General features: G+C 50.7%; 1 protein-coding gene and 1 non-coding gene across 2 annotated transcripts; both read left to right on the top strand.

Annotated features, from left to right (window-relative positions):
- Positions 1–6,201: 6,201 nt before the first annotated feature.
- TMEM167B (transmembrane protein 167B) lies at positions 6,202–12,934 on the top strand. The gene is made up of 3 exons (XM_075910560.2): positions 6,202–6,365; positions 6,692–6,823; positions 7,845–12,934. The coding sequence occupies exons 1-3, from the start codon at positions 6,356–6,358 to the stop codon at positions 7,925–7,927; spliced, it is 225 nt and encodes a 74-aa protein (XP_075766675.1). The 5' UTR covers positions 6,202–6,355; the 3' UTR covers positions 7,928–12,934.
- On the top strand, positions 12,546–12,934 carry LOC142820916 (small Cajal body-specific RNA 2). The gene has a single exon (XR_012897934.2).

Below are 12,934 nucleotides of genomic sequence, written 5' to 3'. Positions count from 1 at the left end.
TATCACTACAATCGAAGAGAAACTTTAACAAGTATCAACTACGAAAGAATTTCTGAGGTAAGAACTATCTAAAAAATGGGTAAGTGGGTAACTTGTCAATGAGGTGACTGCTGAGCTGCAACCGAAGCAAGTGGCAGTTGCGAAGGAACTGAGGAGGTGGCCAACTGCATATGTGCAGTAGCCTCTTCAGAACACATGCCGGCACTCCACATGCGTGGCACTTCTGTCTCAAATCTCCAATCAGAGGTGCAGCTGTGCTGATGCACCTAAAGGTGAAGCACCATGGGGACATGCCTTGAAGAAGAACCATTGCCTCCTGGTGTTGGTCTCGCGTTATGTGGAGACCTACGTCATGGCATTGGCTCGCATGATGGGGGCTGCAGACATAGTGATGGCCTGTCGGGTGTTCAGGGAGGTGGTATTCTTCCTGGTATCCGAGGCCGCCCCCTAGGCAGTGGTGGAGAGAGGTTTGGTGGTGGGGGGAGTCCACGTCCCAGTCAAGGCCCTGGAGGACATGAGGATATAGATGGTGTTTTCTTCTGTCCCCCCCCCCTTACTCCCCAACACCATCCTACTACTGTTCCTTTCCACCCTGGGGAGGTCCCTGTCAATCCTGAGTCCCTTCATCTGGGTTGCAAAGATCCTGCCCTTCACCACATCCTGTCCATCCACCAGCAGGTAAAAATTCAACTGCCATGGCGGCGAAGTTCTAGAAGGATAATTTCTGGTGCCCCATCAAGGGTGTAATAAACCGTGAGGGAAGCCTGGTGCTTTCTTTACCAGGTGATGGTAAATGGGGCATGTCTGAAGGAACTGCCCCCTAGCCCATCCTGGCGAGGCACTCGGGATCCCTGATGCCCAGGAGGACACTCGCCCCAGCATCACCAGTGGCCCTGAAGATCCAGACCTGTGGGGGTCATCCCTCTTCCATCTGTAACCATTGTCAAGCCTGCTTTGGGTTCCACAGGACCCAGAGGAGTGTGCGGGTGCTGCTGCACTAAGTGGCAAGACTGAGCCCACAAAGGAGAGTGCAGCAAGGTCAGCAATGGGATGCAGGCCGGGTTTTCCCCCTCCCCTACTGCCCAGCCCCCAGCTTTCCTCACCCCCTCACCCTCCCACCGCTGCCCTTCTACTCTGGCCCTTGTTCCTCTAAAGTCCAGCCCTCCTCTTCAGAGAGCTGGGAGCTTGCAATGGGGAGATGCCACAAGTGGGCCCGGTGCTCCACCCCACCTACCCTCCTCATTCCTCTCGGTGTGGACATCGGATCTGACTTTTTCCTGTGATGCTTCACAGAATCAGGGGGTGGCTGAGTGACTGCAGTGGTGGTGGACGGGTGAATAGCTCCCGTCCAGAGTCCCTGCAGGGGGAGGCCATGGAGGAGGCCCCTTTCTGCCCCTCTTCTGTGCCCTCCAGTTGTGTGGAGCTCACTGCTGACCGTGCCACCGACGAGGCTGATCACATAGTGGCAGTGACTTGCCTTCCTCTCACAGGAGTTTGAGGCATTAGGTTTGACCCCGGTTGCCTCAGGGAGGGATCGTCTCATCCTGGAGGGACATCTGCCCTCTCATCCTCCCTTCTCCCTGCCTCTGAGTTGCCCCAGGAAGCGACCACCTCCCCAGCCACCAGCAGTGCTTTGACATGGCCACTGAGTCCGTGGGTGCTAGTAGGGAGCCATTGTTCCCCATTATCCCTGGTGCTGGGGCCTCTGGAGCTGCACTCCTGTGGCACTGGGGCCTGGAACTTGGGGGGACATTACCTTCCTCTTCCATCACAACTGATCTCCTGCTGACATGGCTGACCCTGTTCCCACACCTGACCCTGTCCTACCTGTTCCCTGCTCAATCTCTTTCCCGTCTGAATGTTCCACTCCTCCTCCTGTGTGGATAAATCCCTGTAATAGTATCATTTTTCCTATAACTTTGTATTAAGAGAAACTTTCCTTTTTATATATACTGTGTATAGATTTTGCAAGAAAAAATGTCTTTTGAGCTCTCCCCTTTCCTTGATTGCCCTGTTGAAATGAATGAGGTGTGAATGGAGAATGAAAGGTGAGCACCTTCAGCAGCAGTTGCAAGGGAGGAGAAGGTCTGGGAGGCAGATCCAAGACAATACCTGGAAAGTGAGCTCATTAAGAAGACTGGACATACAGTCTTGGGAGTCAAGCAGCAAGTTCCTGCCCTTGGAAGGACTCTCTTTGAAGCAGCATTAAGAAAGGCGAGGTGATGACTAATTGTCTGCATGAGAGGGATAAATAGGAGGCATCTTGCAGAGGGACCCCGGATTTTTGTCTTGTCAACATGGGAGCATCAATCCGGATCCGCAGAAGCCCGGCTCCACCCCTCCCCCATCTAACTCACCTGGCCAGTGCAGTTAGGGGGAGCAACTTTTGGTAACAACAAGACGGAGCATGCTTGTGCGTGTGCGTGTGCGTGTGCGTGTGTGTGTGTGTGTGTGTGTGTGTGAGTGCAATGTATCATATGCATATGATAAATATCTATGTATGTTCAATAAATGTGGTGTGTTGCCTTATCCCTCTGAAAAAGATCCTGGGTGTTTCTTTTAAGCACAACACCTGTTCCCCTTCCACTTCGTCCTCTTAACTCTTTTTCCTGATTCCCCCCTCCTCCTCCCTTACTCCCCTTCTTTCTCTTTCTCCTCCCCCCATGCCTTTGCCTCCTCTCCCTCATCTTTCCTACCCCTTCCCCCACTGCTGCTGTCCCCTGGTTTGCTGCATTTACCTCAAACATTGCCCCCTGGCCAATTTTTGTTTCTACCACTCCCAGTAGGCTGCAGGGCCAGGAGGGGTGGTGTCTGGCTCAAGGATAGTCAGACTATGTCTACACTGCAAGGTTTTTGCGCAAAAACCCGTGGAGTGTCCACACCTCAAATATGCTTTTGCACAGGGAAATCAAGAGTAAAATGGCAGAACAGAAGGCTTTTTCCGCCATAGGCATAACTCCCTTTTGTTCAAGAGTTCTTGCACAAAAAGGCAAGTATGGATGCTTCTTGCACAAGAAACCCCTATGGCAAAAAGCACAGGTGTTCTGATGGCCATTCTGTGAATGCCAATCAGAGCTTTCTTGTGCACGAGTGTCCATGCAGTGTGGATGCTCTCTTGCACAAAAGCACATGCTCTACAAAAACTCTTGCGCAAAAGCCTTCTTGTGCAAGAGCACATCTACACCTCAAGAGAGCAGTCACACTTCATGGACAGTCTTGCACGAGAAAGTGCTGATAGGCATTCACAAACTGGCCATCAGTGCACCAGTGCTTTTTCCCATAGGAGCATTCACACTTGCCTTTTTGTGCAATAGCTGTAGCACAAAAAGGAGTTATGCCTTGTAAAAGGTTTACCTGCAAAAGCCCTCTCTTCTGCCATTTAACTGTTGATTTACTTGCACAAAAGTGCATTTGAGATGTGGACGCTCCACGGCTTTTTGCACAAAAACAGCTGTTTTTGTGTAAAAACCTTGCAGTATAAACGTAGCCTTGGAGTCTAGGGCTCTTTGGATCCTCCCTGTGAGCTGGGGGAAGGTCCTTTAAACCCTCCTCAATAGCACAAAGGTGGTCTCACTGGAGGTGGAACTGCTCTACAGTGTTCTGGAAAGTCTCATCTAGCTGCCTCCTTTAATTCTTCCAGTTCAGCCACCATGGTCTCCAAAGCCTGTACATGGTCCCTAAAGTCCAGGAGCTCCTAAACCAGAGGTGGACAATAATTTTTGACAGGGTCCACTTCGAAAATGTCAGGGGCCACTTCAGAAATGTTTGAAGTGGCCCCGAGCTGCCCCGCAAGTAGCAGGGCCTCAGGTGGAAGTGGGAGGCCAGAACACTTCCGTACTTCCTCACATAAGCTGATTGGTCTGGGGGTAAACATAAAGTCTTTGCACCCCACAGAGTGTCCTTTAAGGCACCCATGCACTTGGTAGTGGCAGGAGACTTCATGCCACCCCCCAGGTCAATCAGGACTTGGGGGAGGATGAGCATGCGAAGTATCTTGCTCCCTATTTGGCCTGGGGGTGGGGGCAGGGTTACCATATTTGAACTTCCAAAAAAGAGAACACTCCTGAGAGGAAGTGTATCTATATCTACCAACTCACGTTGTATTTATGTGTACACATGGACACAAAGTGTGCATATACGAGTAACGGTGAGTATACAATGTGGCTGCGTCTAGACTGGCAAGTTTTTCTGCAAAAGCAGTTGCTTTTGCGGAAAAACTTGCCAGCTGTCTACACTGGCCGCTTTGAATTTGCGCAAGAACACTGACGATCTAATGTAAGATTGTCAGTGTTCTTCCGCAAATGCAATGACTCTCCTGTTCGGGAAAAAGCCCTCTTGCGCAAATGCTTTTGTGCAAGAGGGCCAGTGTAGACAACTGAGAACCGTTTTGCGCAAAAAAGCCCCAATGGCGAAAATGGCGATCGGGGCTTTCTTGCGCAAAACTGCGTCTAGATTGGCACGGATGCTTATCCGCAAAAAGTGCTTTTGCGCTAAAGCGTCCGTGCCAATCTAGATGCTCTTTTCCACAAATGCTTTTAACTGAAAAACTTTTCCGTTAAAAGCATTTGCGGAAAATCATGCCAGTTTAGACGTAGCCGGTGAGTATGTAATATACCAGGGTGGCCAACCCCTTACAGACGAAGAGCCAAAATAGTGGTGGATGCAGCGCAAAGGGCCAAGGGGAAATAGTTGTTGAGCAAAAAAAAAAAAAGTCCCAACCACCGCCCTTTTAAGAGCAGAGCAGAGCAGAGCAGGCATTGCCCTTTTAAGGTGGCTATTTTGAAATCTGCACCAGCATCCCATGCAGACAGAAACATGCTGTCCCTTTCTGAGCTGCAGGTGCTAGTGCAGGAGCCATAATTTTTTCTTTGAAGAGCCACATGCGGCTCATGAGCCACGGGTTGGCCACCCGTGTAATATACTGTAATCTACTGTGTACTACTTACCCCCACCTCTGGTAACTTGCTCTGAGCCCCACCTCTGGTAAACTGCCCTGGGCCCCCTGCCTTCAGTAGGCTATCCTGAGCGCCCTCTCTTCCCCCCGGTAACCCGTCCTACCTCTGGAGGGGGATGCAGGGTTCCAGAGCTCGAGAGGCATTGTAGAACTTGGCAGGGTGCATGTCAATGGGGGCGCACGCAGGGCTCAGGAGAAATGTGGGGTTTTTAATGATACAGTGTTTGCATGGCTCTGGTGAGGATGTGCAGTTCAAGCCCAGGAGGTGCTGGTGGGACTCGGGGTGGCAGGACAGGGGTCCGGTGTGGAGGGGGTTTAAAGAGGCTCTGCGGGACTTGGGTCCATGGGTGTATTTACAGGGCTCTGGGGACTGCGGAGATCAGGTCTTTGGGGGGTGGCAGTCTCTGAGGTACAGCTGGGAGCCTGGAGCTCTCCTCCCTGTGGCATTTGGAGGCTCCAGGGCTGGGGGAGCGGGCCTTGGCCCATAACTAAGTGACGAGTCGCTGCTAAGGAAACCTTGCTGAGTCCACCGGCCGCGAAAAGGCGAAACTTCTTTCAGGGAGGCTGTAGCAGGACTAGGGAGCATGCACTCAGCAGAGAGGGGAAGCGCCCGGTCTGTCACTGGTTGAGCAGGGCAAAATCCCGGACATTTGTAGATATTTAAAACCCGGCCGTCTGGAAATGGAAAGATCAAGAAGGAGGACGTGTCCGGGCGTACGGTGACCCCAGGCAGGGAGCTCGCCGTCGCCTCCTGCGCTGCCCCCGATTAGCAAGGAGCGCGAGGCGCTGAGAAGCGCAGAACCCCTTGCAGGGCAGGAGACTTCCCAGCTCTGCGCTGCCAGGTCAGTCGGGTTGGGGGAGTGTGACGTATCCTTATGCCTGGCTGGGGGCACGCGGCATTTCTAACCACCGCTCCCCTGCCCCCTGCCAAGTAGGGTTGCCAGGTGTCCAGTATTGGCCAGCGACTTTTTTTTTGGTGTGGCTGGTTTTTTGGGTTTTTTGGGGTCTCAACCAATTTCCTCCCCCCCACGTTCGGTATTTTCTGTGAAAGTATCTGGCAACCCTACTGCCAACAGGGGGCAGGGTGGGAGGAGACTTCACGCGCTCCCCTGGCCTCCGCGGGCCGTTCCAACCCGCTTGGAGGCCCTTTCGCCCACCCCCTACCCGAAGCCATTTGATTGGCGTCGCCGGGCGGCTCGGTCTTCCACTGATTGCGCCTGGTTCGGGCTGTCTGAGCTCGGTCGGCTCGGTCTGGCCTTTCCGGCTGTCGCGTTGGCCGCGAGCGTTCTCCTCGCAGCGCATGCGCAGAGAGGACCGGGGCTTCCCGGTGTGAGATGCGGAGCCGGAGCCGGCCGGGACTCCGAAGTGGTCACCCCTCCCCCACCGCCTCGCGGCGCCGCCATGACCAACGGTGAGGGGCGGGCGCGGCCCCGGGTTCTGAGGGGGGTGCGGCCCCGGGTCCTGAGGGGAGGGGAGGGGGCGGGCGCGGCCCCGGGTTCTGAGGGGAGGGGGCGGAGCGGGCGCGGCCCCGGGTTCTGAGGGGGCGGGGCGGGCGCGGCCCCGGCCCCGGGTTCTGAGGGGAGGGGGCGGAGCGGGCGCGGCCCCGGGTTCTGAGGGGGCGGGGCGGGCGCGGCCCCGGGTCCTGAGGGGGGGGGTTGCGCGACCCCGGTTCTGAGGAGGGGGCGGGGCGGGGGCCGGGCCGGCAGCCGGTGACGCGCCGCTCTGCTCGCCCCGCAGCCTACTCGCTGGACGGGGTGCTGGTGCTCGGCCTGCTCTTCGTCTGCACCTGCGCCTACCTGCGGAAGGTGCCGCGGCTCAAGGCCTGGCTGCTGTCGGAGAAGCGCGGCGTCTGGGGCGTGTTCTACAAAGGTGAGGCCCAGGCGGGCCCCGGGGGCTCCTTTCCCAGGGGGAGCCAGGCGAGGGCCCTGGGACGGGGCAGGGGTGGGGACCTGCGGCGGCTCCTGACTCATCGACCTTTTCTTTCTGAGGCCACTTGCCTGTTTCCTCACTAAGCCATCGGGAGTGTCACTGTGTCCAGACTCGGGGGGGTTTTTCAAAAAAACTTCACCCTGCGTCTAGACTGCAGCCGCGTTCTTTCAAAATTAAATCGGAAGAACGCGGCTTTTCTTTTGACGGCGATAAACCTCATTGCCCGAGGAAGAACGCCTTTTTTCTAGAGGGCTCTTTCGAAAGAAGGCGTTCTTGAATGCCAACAGGGCTTTTTCGAAAGAGAACATCCAGACTCACTCACTGCTTTCTTTCGAAAAAGTGGCTTGCTTTTTCGAAAGTACTGCTTGCAGTCTAGATGCTCTTTTTCAAAAGAGGCTTTTTCGAAAGGGGCTTGCAGTCTAGACGTAGCCTTAGGATGTGTCTAGACTACATGCCTCTGTCGATGGAGCCATGTAGATTAGGCTGAACGGCAAAGGGAAATGAAGACGCGATTTAAATAATCACAGCTTCATTTAAATTACATGGCTGCCGTGCTGAGCTGACAAACAGCTGATCACCTGTTTGTCGGCTCAGCGCGCTAATCTGGATGCTCCCCTGCCGACATGAAAGCACTTTATCAACCTCCCCGTTATGCCTTGTAGGATGAGGTTTACAGGGGATGTCGATAAAGGGCTTTCATGTCAGCAGAGGAACGTCCAGACTTGCGTGCTGAGCTGACGATCAGCTGTTTGTGGGCTCAGCGGGGCAGCCATGTAAATTTAAATGAAGCTGCAATTATTTAAATCGTGGTTTCATTTCCCTTTGCCAAGAAAATAAATCTACATGGCTCCGTCGACGGAGCCATGTAGTTTAGACGTACCCTTAGAGGCGATGTGCTCCTGAGTGACTGTCCTCCTGAGAATGTGTGCTGCAGGTGCTTAGTGTCTTCCTTTTCTTTCAGCTGCAGTAATTGGCACCAGACTTCATGCAGCAGTTGCTATATCCTGCATTGTGATGGCTTTTTATGTTCTGCTCCTAAAATGAGTCCCAAGGCTTCAGACACACAAACCTGCTTGAGAGAACCTGCTGAAAAGGAGGACATACTTGAGGCAAAGAGACAGGTCAATATTTAATCTCTTAAAAGGAATGGGCAGAGCACAGTTTGGCAATGCCGAGAGGAAATGCCCCAATTACCAAGTATTTTCCAAACCAAGAGAGGGACATCTGCTTTTCACAGTGGCTCCAAGTTTTCTCTACTTTTAGCAGAATGAGATGACGTTTATTTTCCTAGCCCTTTATGAAGTAATTAGCAAAGATCACATAATGTATGGATGTATACAGATCAAACCCTCTTTCCCTTTCTTTTGCTTAAAAGAAATCTGTTTTATTTCATGGTTAATTATTTAGGCCTAACAAAAATAGATAACATTTTCAGTTTGGCAGAAAATAGGAATGGACTGCATTTAAGTTATTTTAGAGAGAATTTCTTTGTCCCAATAAGTGCAAAGAATAGCAGGGAAGGGGGAGCTGGAGTTGACTCTAATGATAGTTGTTAAGGCAATGTGTATTGGGGGTCTAAGACTAGAGAGATGATTTCCTAAAAGCACAGACTTCAGCTGAAACTTCTCAATAGGTAAAAAAATGAAACCCATCTAAAATGATCCTGAATACTACCTTTTATATTCATACAAGTAAGTTTTAAAGTAGAAAGTAGATCTGGATTGCAGGGGACAGCAAATCACTGTTCACAGATAGCAGTGTGTTACAATAGTGTAAATGTAGCACAAGATAGAGGTGATTAGGAAAGTGCTTGCTCATCTGGGTCCCTGATGTACTGTACAAATCAACCTTGTCCTTGAATGATGTCACAGATGAAAGTAGTTTAGAAGCTGGCACAAGCCTTGATGTTTGGAAGGAGGGGGTGGGACTACTGTGTAACTATAATTTAATACAGCCGCTTTCCGAGTTACGAACAAGTTATGGACCAACACTTGGTCTATAACTCAAAGTGTTCGTAAATCGGATGCTGTAGAGTTACATGGCGACTGTGCTGTTCGTAAGTGTGGATCGCCGTTTGTAACTCAGATCTGCATTTACAACTGCTTTGGTTGTAAGTGTGGATGGTCGTAAGTGGAGGTGGTCGTAACTTGGGGAGCGGCTGTAGTAAACTGTCACATTTTAACATCACAGCTTGTGTTTCTGGAAAGTGTTAAAACCAAAGGCCTCATTCACTGATTTTATTCTGTATTTTATTTCCATCTCTGATGAGCTTGTCTTCTCAGTTTGTTTTTTAACCTTTCTTGAGCTTTTCTCTCTAGCTTCTACACACCCCGACTGAAATGTAGGAATCAATCACCCTACAGTGGTTCCAGTGAAGGGATCACTCAACTACTTTTCTTTTTAGCTTAGTTTTTTAAATTCTCCATTGTTTATAAAATTCTGAATTAAAAACTTGCCAATAAAATGTCTTTTCCCTACTGACTTTGTCCATTTTCATTTAGCAAAGGCTTCCCAGCCTCACTCTGCCTTTAAGGGTCAGCATCCATTGGAGTCAATGGGAATCTTTCCATTGACTTGCATAGGCTTTGGATTAGGTCTCAGTAAAATAAGGAGCTTTTTTATGTGCTACCTGATTTGTGTGCCTGTTTCACTAGGGTTGGCAGAAATATGAATGGGTTTAGTTAACCATGTGCTAACAAGATCTGGGAGGGCAGCTCAGGGATTTGGTGTTGCAAATGGTTGTCTGTCTATTTAGCTTCTAATTTCCAGAGCAGTGGAGTTTTAGAACTAGTAGGAAAGCAATTGGCATTTTTAGTTGTATCACTTTGTCTTAAGCCTAGCGACACACACCCTTAAAAAGCAGTTGTTCGATTAATTAACACTCAGTCAACGGTACAACACTTCCCTATTAAACATTCTCAGATGTGTGATGATGAGGAATCAATGTAGCTCTTATGAAAGCTTGTGTAAATGGAACTTTATAACCCTTTTTCCCACAATAGCCATGAGGAAAGCCCAGTTGAAACAGTCCTTTGTATACAGGGGCTCATCTGAATCCGTGCCCAGTACCAACAAGTGCTAGGGGAGGGTATCAGTCATTGAAGTTACTGTTCTGAGGGACTGGGTGAAAGCTAAAGATGGTGTAACGTTGTTCACTATCATTCTTTTAGTGCCTGAAGACTAGGGATGTAATAGTATAGTTGATTAACCGATAAGCAAAAGCTTACAGGTTAATGCTATAGACTATATGCATTTTCCTCTCCCTTCCAGTACAATTTTTAGCAGGCTGATCAGCAGCCTGGTTCAGTCCTGGCTTGCACCAGGTCTGGGACCTATCCCTGCTGTGGGTCTGCATTTAAAGTGTATTAGGAACCCGGCGGGCAGGCAGCCTGGCTCAGTCCTGGCTTGCACCAGGTCCGGGATCTCAGATCTCTCCTAGACAGAGACTGCTGCCACCCTGCACTGCTGCCTCTTTCTCAGAAGCAGGAGCACAAACTGGCTCCCCTTGCAAACCAGCTCCCACCTGGCACCCCACACTGGGGACTATAGAATAGTCAACTAACCAATACAATTTAAAGAGATTACTTGATTGTTCATTTAACCAATATTTAACATTCCTACTGCCGACCTAAATATCTGGACACCTCGTAATCCATAATGTATTTTTTCTCACTCCTCCTATAAAGTGGTGTAGTATGGATTTGACAGTAGGACACTGTTACAAAAAAAGCAAACATGATTCTGGGATGTATTAACAAGAATGTTGTGAGCAAGACATGCGAAGTCATTCTTCTGCTCTATTCTGCGCTGTTTAGGCCTCAATTGGAGTATTGTGACCAGTTCTGAGCACATTTCAAGAAAGATTTGGAGTAGGTCTAGAGAAGAGCAACAAGAATTATTAAAGTTCTAGAGAACATGATCTATGAGGGAAGACTGAAACAATTGGGCTTGTTTAGAAAGGAGAACACTGAGAGGGAACATGATAGAGGTTTTCAAGTATCTAAAAGGGTGTCACAAGGAGGAGGGAGAAAAATTGTTCTTCATGGCCTCTGAGGGATAGGACAAGAAGCTTAACTTAAACTGCAGCAAGGGGGGACATTAGAAAAACTTCCTAACCGTAAGTGTGGTTAAAAACTGGAATAAATTGCCTAGGGAGGTTGTGGGATCTCCATCTCTGGAAATACTTAAGAGCAGATTAGCTAGAAATCCATGAGGGTGGTCTAGACAATGCTCAAGGGAAAGCCCTGAGTTTTTTGTCACTCTCCCACCCTCCCCTCCACCCCGTCTCCTAGTGGGGCTGAAGCATCAAGGGAATCCTGGTGCCCCAAATTGCGTGAGTGAGGTATCTTTCCCCCTCCCCCCTCCTGCTTTTCAGTTGGAATGCCTGCCAGTGAGGCGTTTTGCACATGTCTTCCAGTGGCGTCCAGTTCATAAAAGGTTCACCATCCCCTGTTTTAAAGCTTAACTTCATAGCGTGCTGGTCCCTTCTGGCCTTAAAATCTCTCACATACTTAACCCACCAACCAACATTAGGTGCATCTACACACCACAGTTATTTCAAAATAACTGTAGTTATTTTGAAATTATTTCAAATCTGTAAATATTATTCCACAAGGAATAATGCTTATTCAGAAATAGCTATTTTGGAATAGCAGTAGTGTGGACACTCCACTGCTGCTATTTTCAAATAGCTCCTCCCCAGGCCCATTCAAAATAATTACTCCCCAGTGCCTCCTGGGATGCTAATTTGAGGTAGTACACCCCTATATTAGGGAAGCCTGCCTGAGACTAATTTTGAGGCTTCCCTGTAGTGTAGATGTGTTATTTTGAAATAAGCTATTTCAGAAAAAAAAATCAAAAACAGCTTATTTCAAAATAAGAGTGCTGTGTAGACCTACCCTAAATTATGTCCCTTCTATGCTATCAAAATTAGCATGTTTCCAGACCCTGCTACAAGCATGGCAGTGAGTTAGCACGTTACAGCAGTTTGTTCCGGCCTGCACAGATGAGAGTAATTGATGTCACTGGATTGTGCTAGTCTGGAGATGTGTGTGCCTGCATATGGTGTTATCTACTCTGCCCAGACAAAAACAAAAATCACACAAGCTCTGGAAGTTATGAGCCAAGGAAACTAACAGGTCAGATAACGTTTATCAGGTTAGATTGTAAATCACAGAAATATATGGTGGGTGAAAAATCCACTCCCTGGGGGAGAGGGACTTTCACGGGCCTGCCTGCATATACTGGGAGTTGATCTAGCTCACGTTTGTGTTTGTGTAGCTCACGTTTTCTGGCAGTGCCTCTAACACAAGAGACTTTCACACAAGTGCGCTGTCCCAGCCGCTGTGGACTTTGCCCATCCTGACAGGTGCTGAGTGCTGCCCGCTCTGCAGTGGGGGGAGCCAAAGGAATGTTTACAAGCCTCCTAGGGTGTGAAAATCTCCCCTCGGGCAAAAATAAACTTTTCTCCAGATGATTCCTGTTCAGACCCGTGGTTACATGAGGCTGTTTGCTGGCGATGCCGAGCCCGATTCCAGATCAGAGGGCCTAGCGGCGAGAAGCTGCGCTCCCGAGAGGAGAGTTGCGGGGAATCCTCCACACGCAGGAGGGCGCCCGAGGCCGGCGCGGCCCGTTCCGGGAGAGCTCTATGGCGGAAGTTGGCGTTCCCATGATGCAGTGCGGCTCAGGGTGTATAAAAGGGAGTGACGCGCCGCGTCGCGCCCAGCAGGGGAGCGGATGAGGAGCGAGTGCGGGGTGTGCGCGGGGGGGGGCGTGCAAGGGCGCGTGTGTGTGCGTGGGGGGGGGGCGTGTGCGGCCCTGCTGCCATCTCGCCTACACGTTGATCTTATTCGATCGGGCCGGGCCGGGCGGCGCCCGGGCCGAGATGAGAGGAGCCTCCCGCGAAGCCCGCGGGCGCTGTGCGGGGAGCGGAGCTCGCAGGCCGCCGCCGGCGCTCAGACGTGATGAGTCGATCAGATAGACGAGGCCGCGGGGCGGGTCCGCGCTGGCCCGAGCCCCCGGCCCGTGAGTAGCCAGGCGATTCTGATCTGA

Source organism: Pelodiscus sinensis, chromosome 27 (assembly GCF_052426305.1).
Source record: "Pelodiscus sinensis isolate ZL-2025 chromosome 27, ASM5242630v1, whole genome shotgun sequence".
Classification (NCBI taxonomy): domain Eukaryota; kingdom Metazoa; phylum Chordata; order Testudines; family Trionychidae; genus Pelodiscus; species Pelodiscus sinensis.
This window is presented reverse-complemented; position numbering and strand designations above follow the sequence as displayed.

Bases quoted from the DNA above. Each gene is read 5' to 3' on its own strand.
- TMEM167B (XM_075910560.2), top strand. The intron at 6,824-7,844 runs GTGAGGCCCAGG...CTTTTCTTTCAG, and splicing joins CTGGGGCGTGTTCTACAAAG to CTGCAGTAATTGGCACCAGA.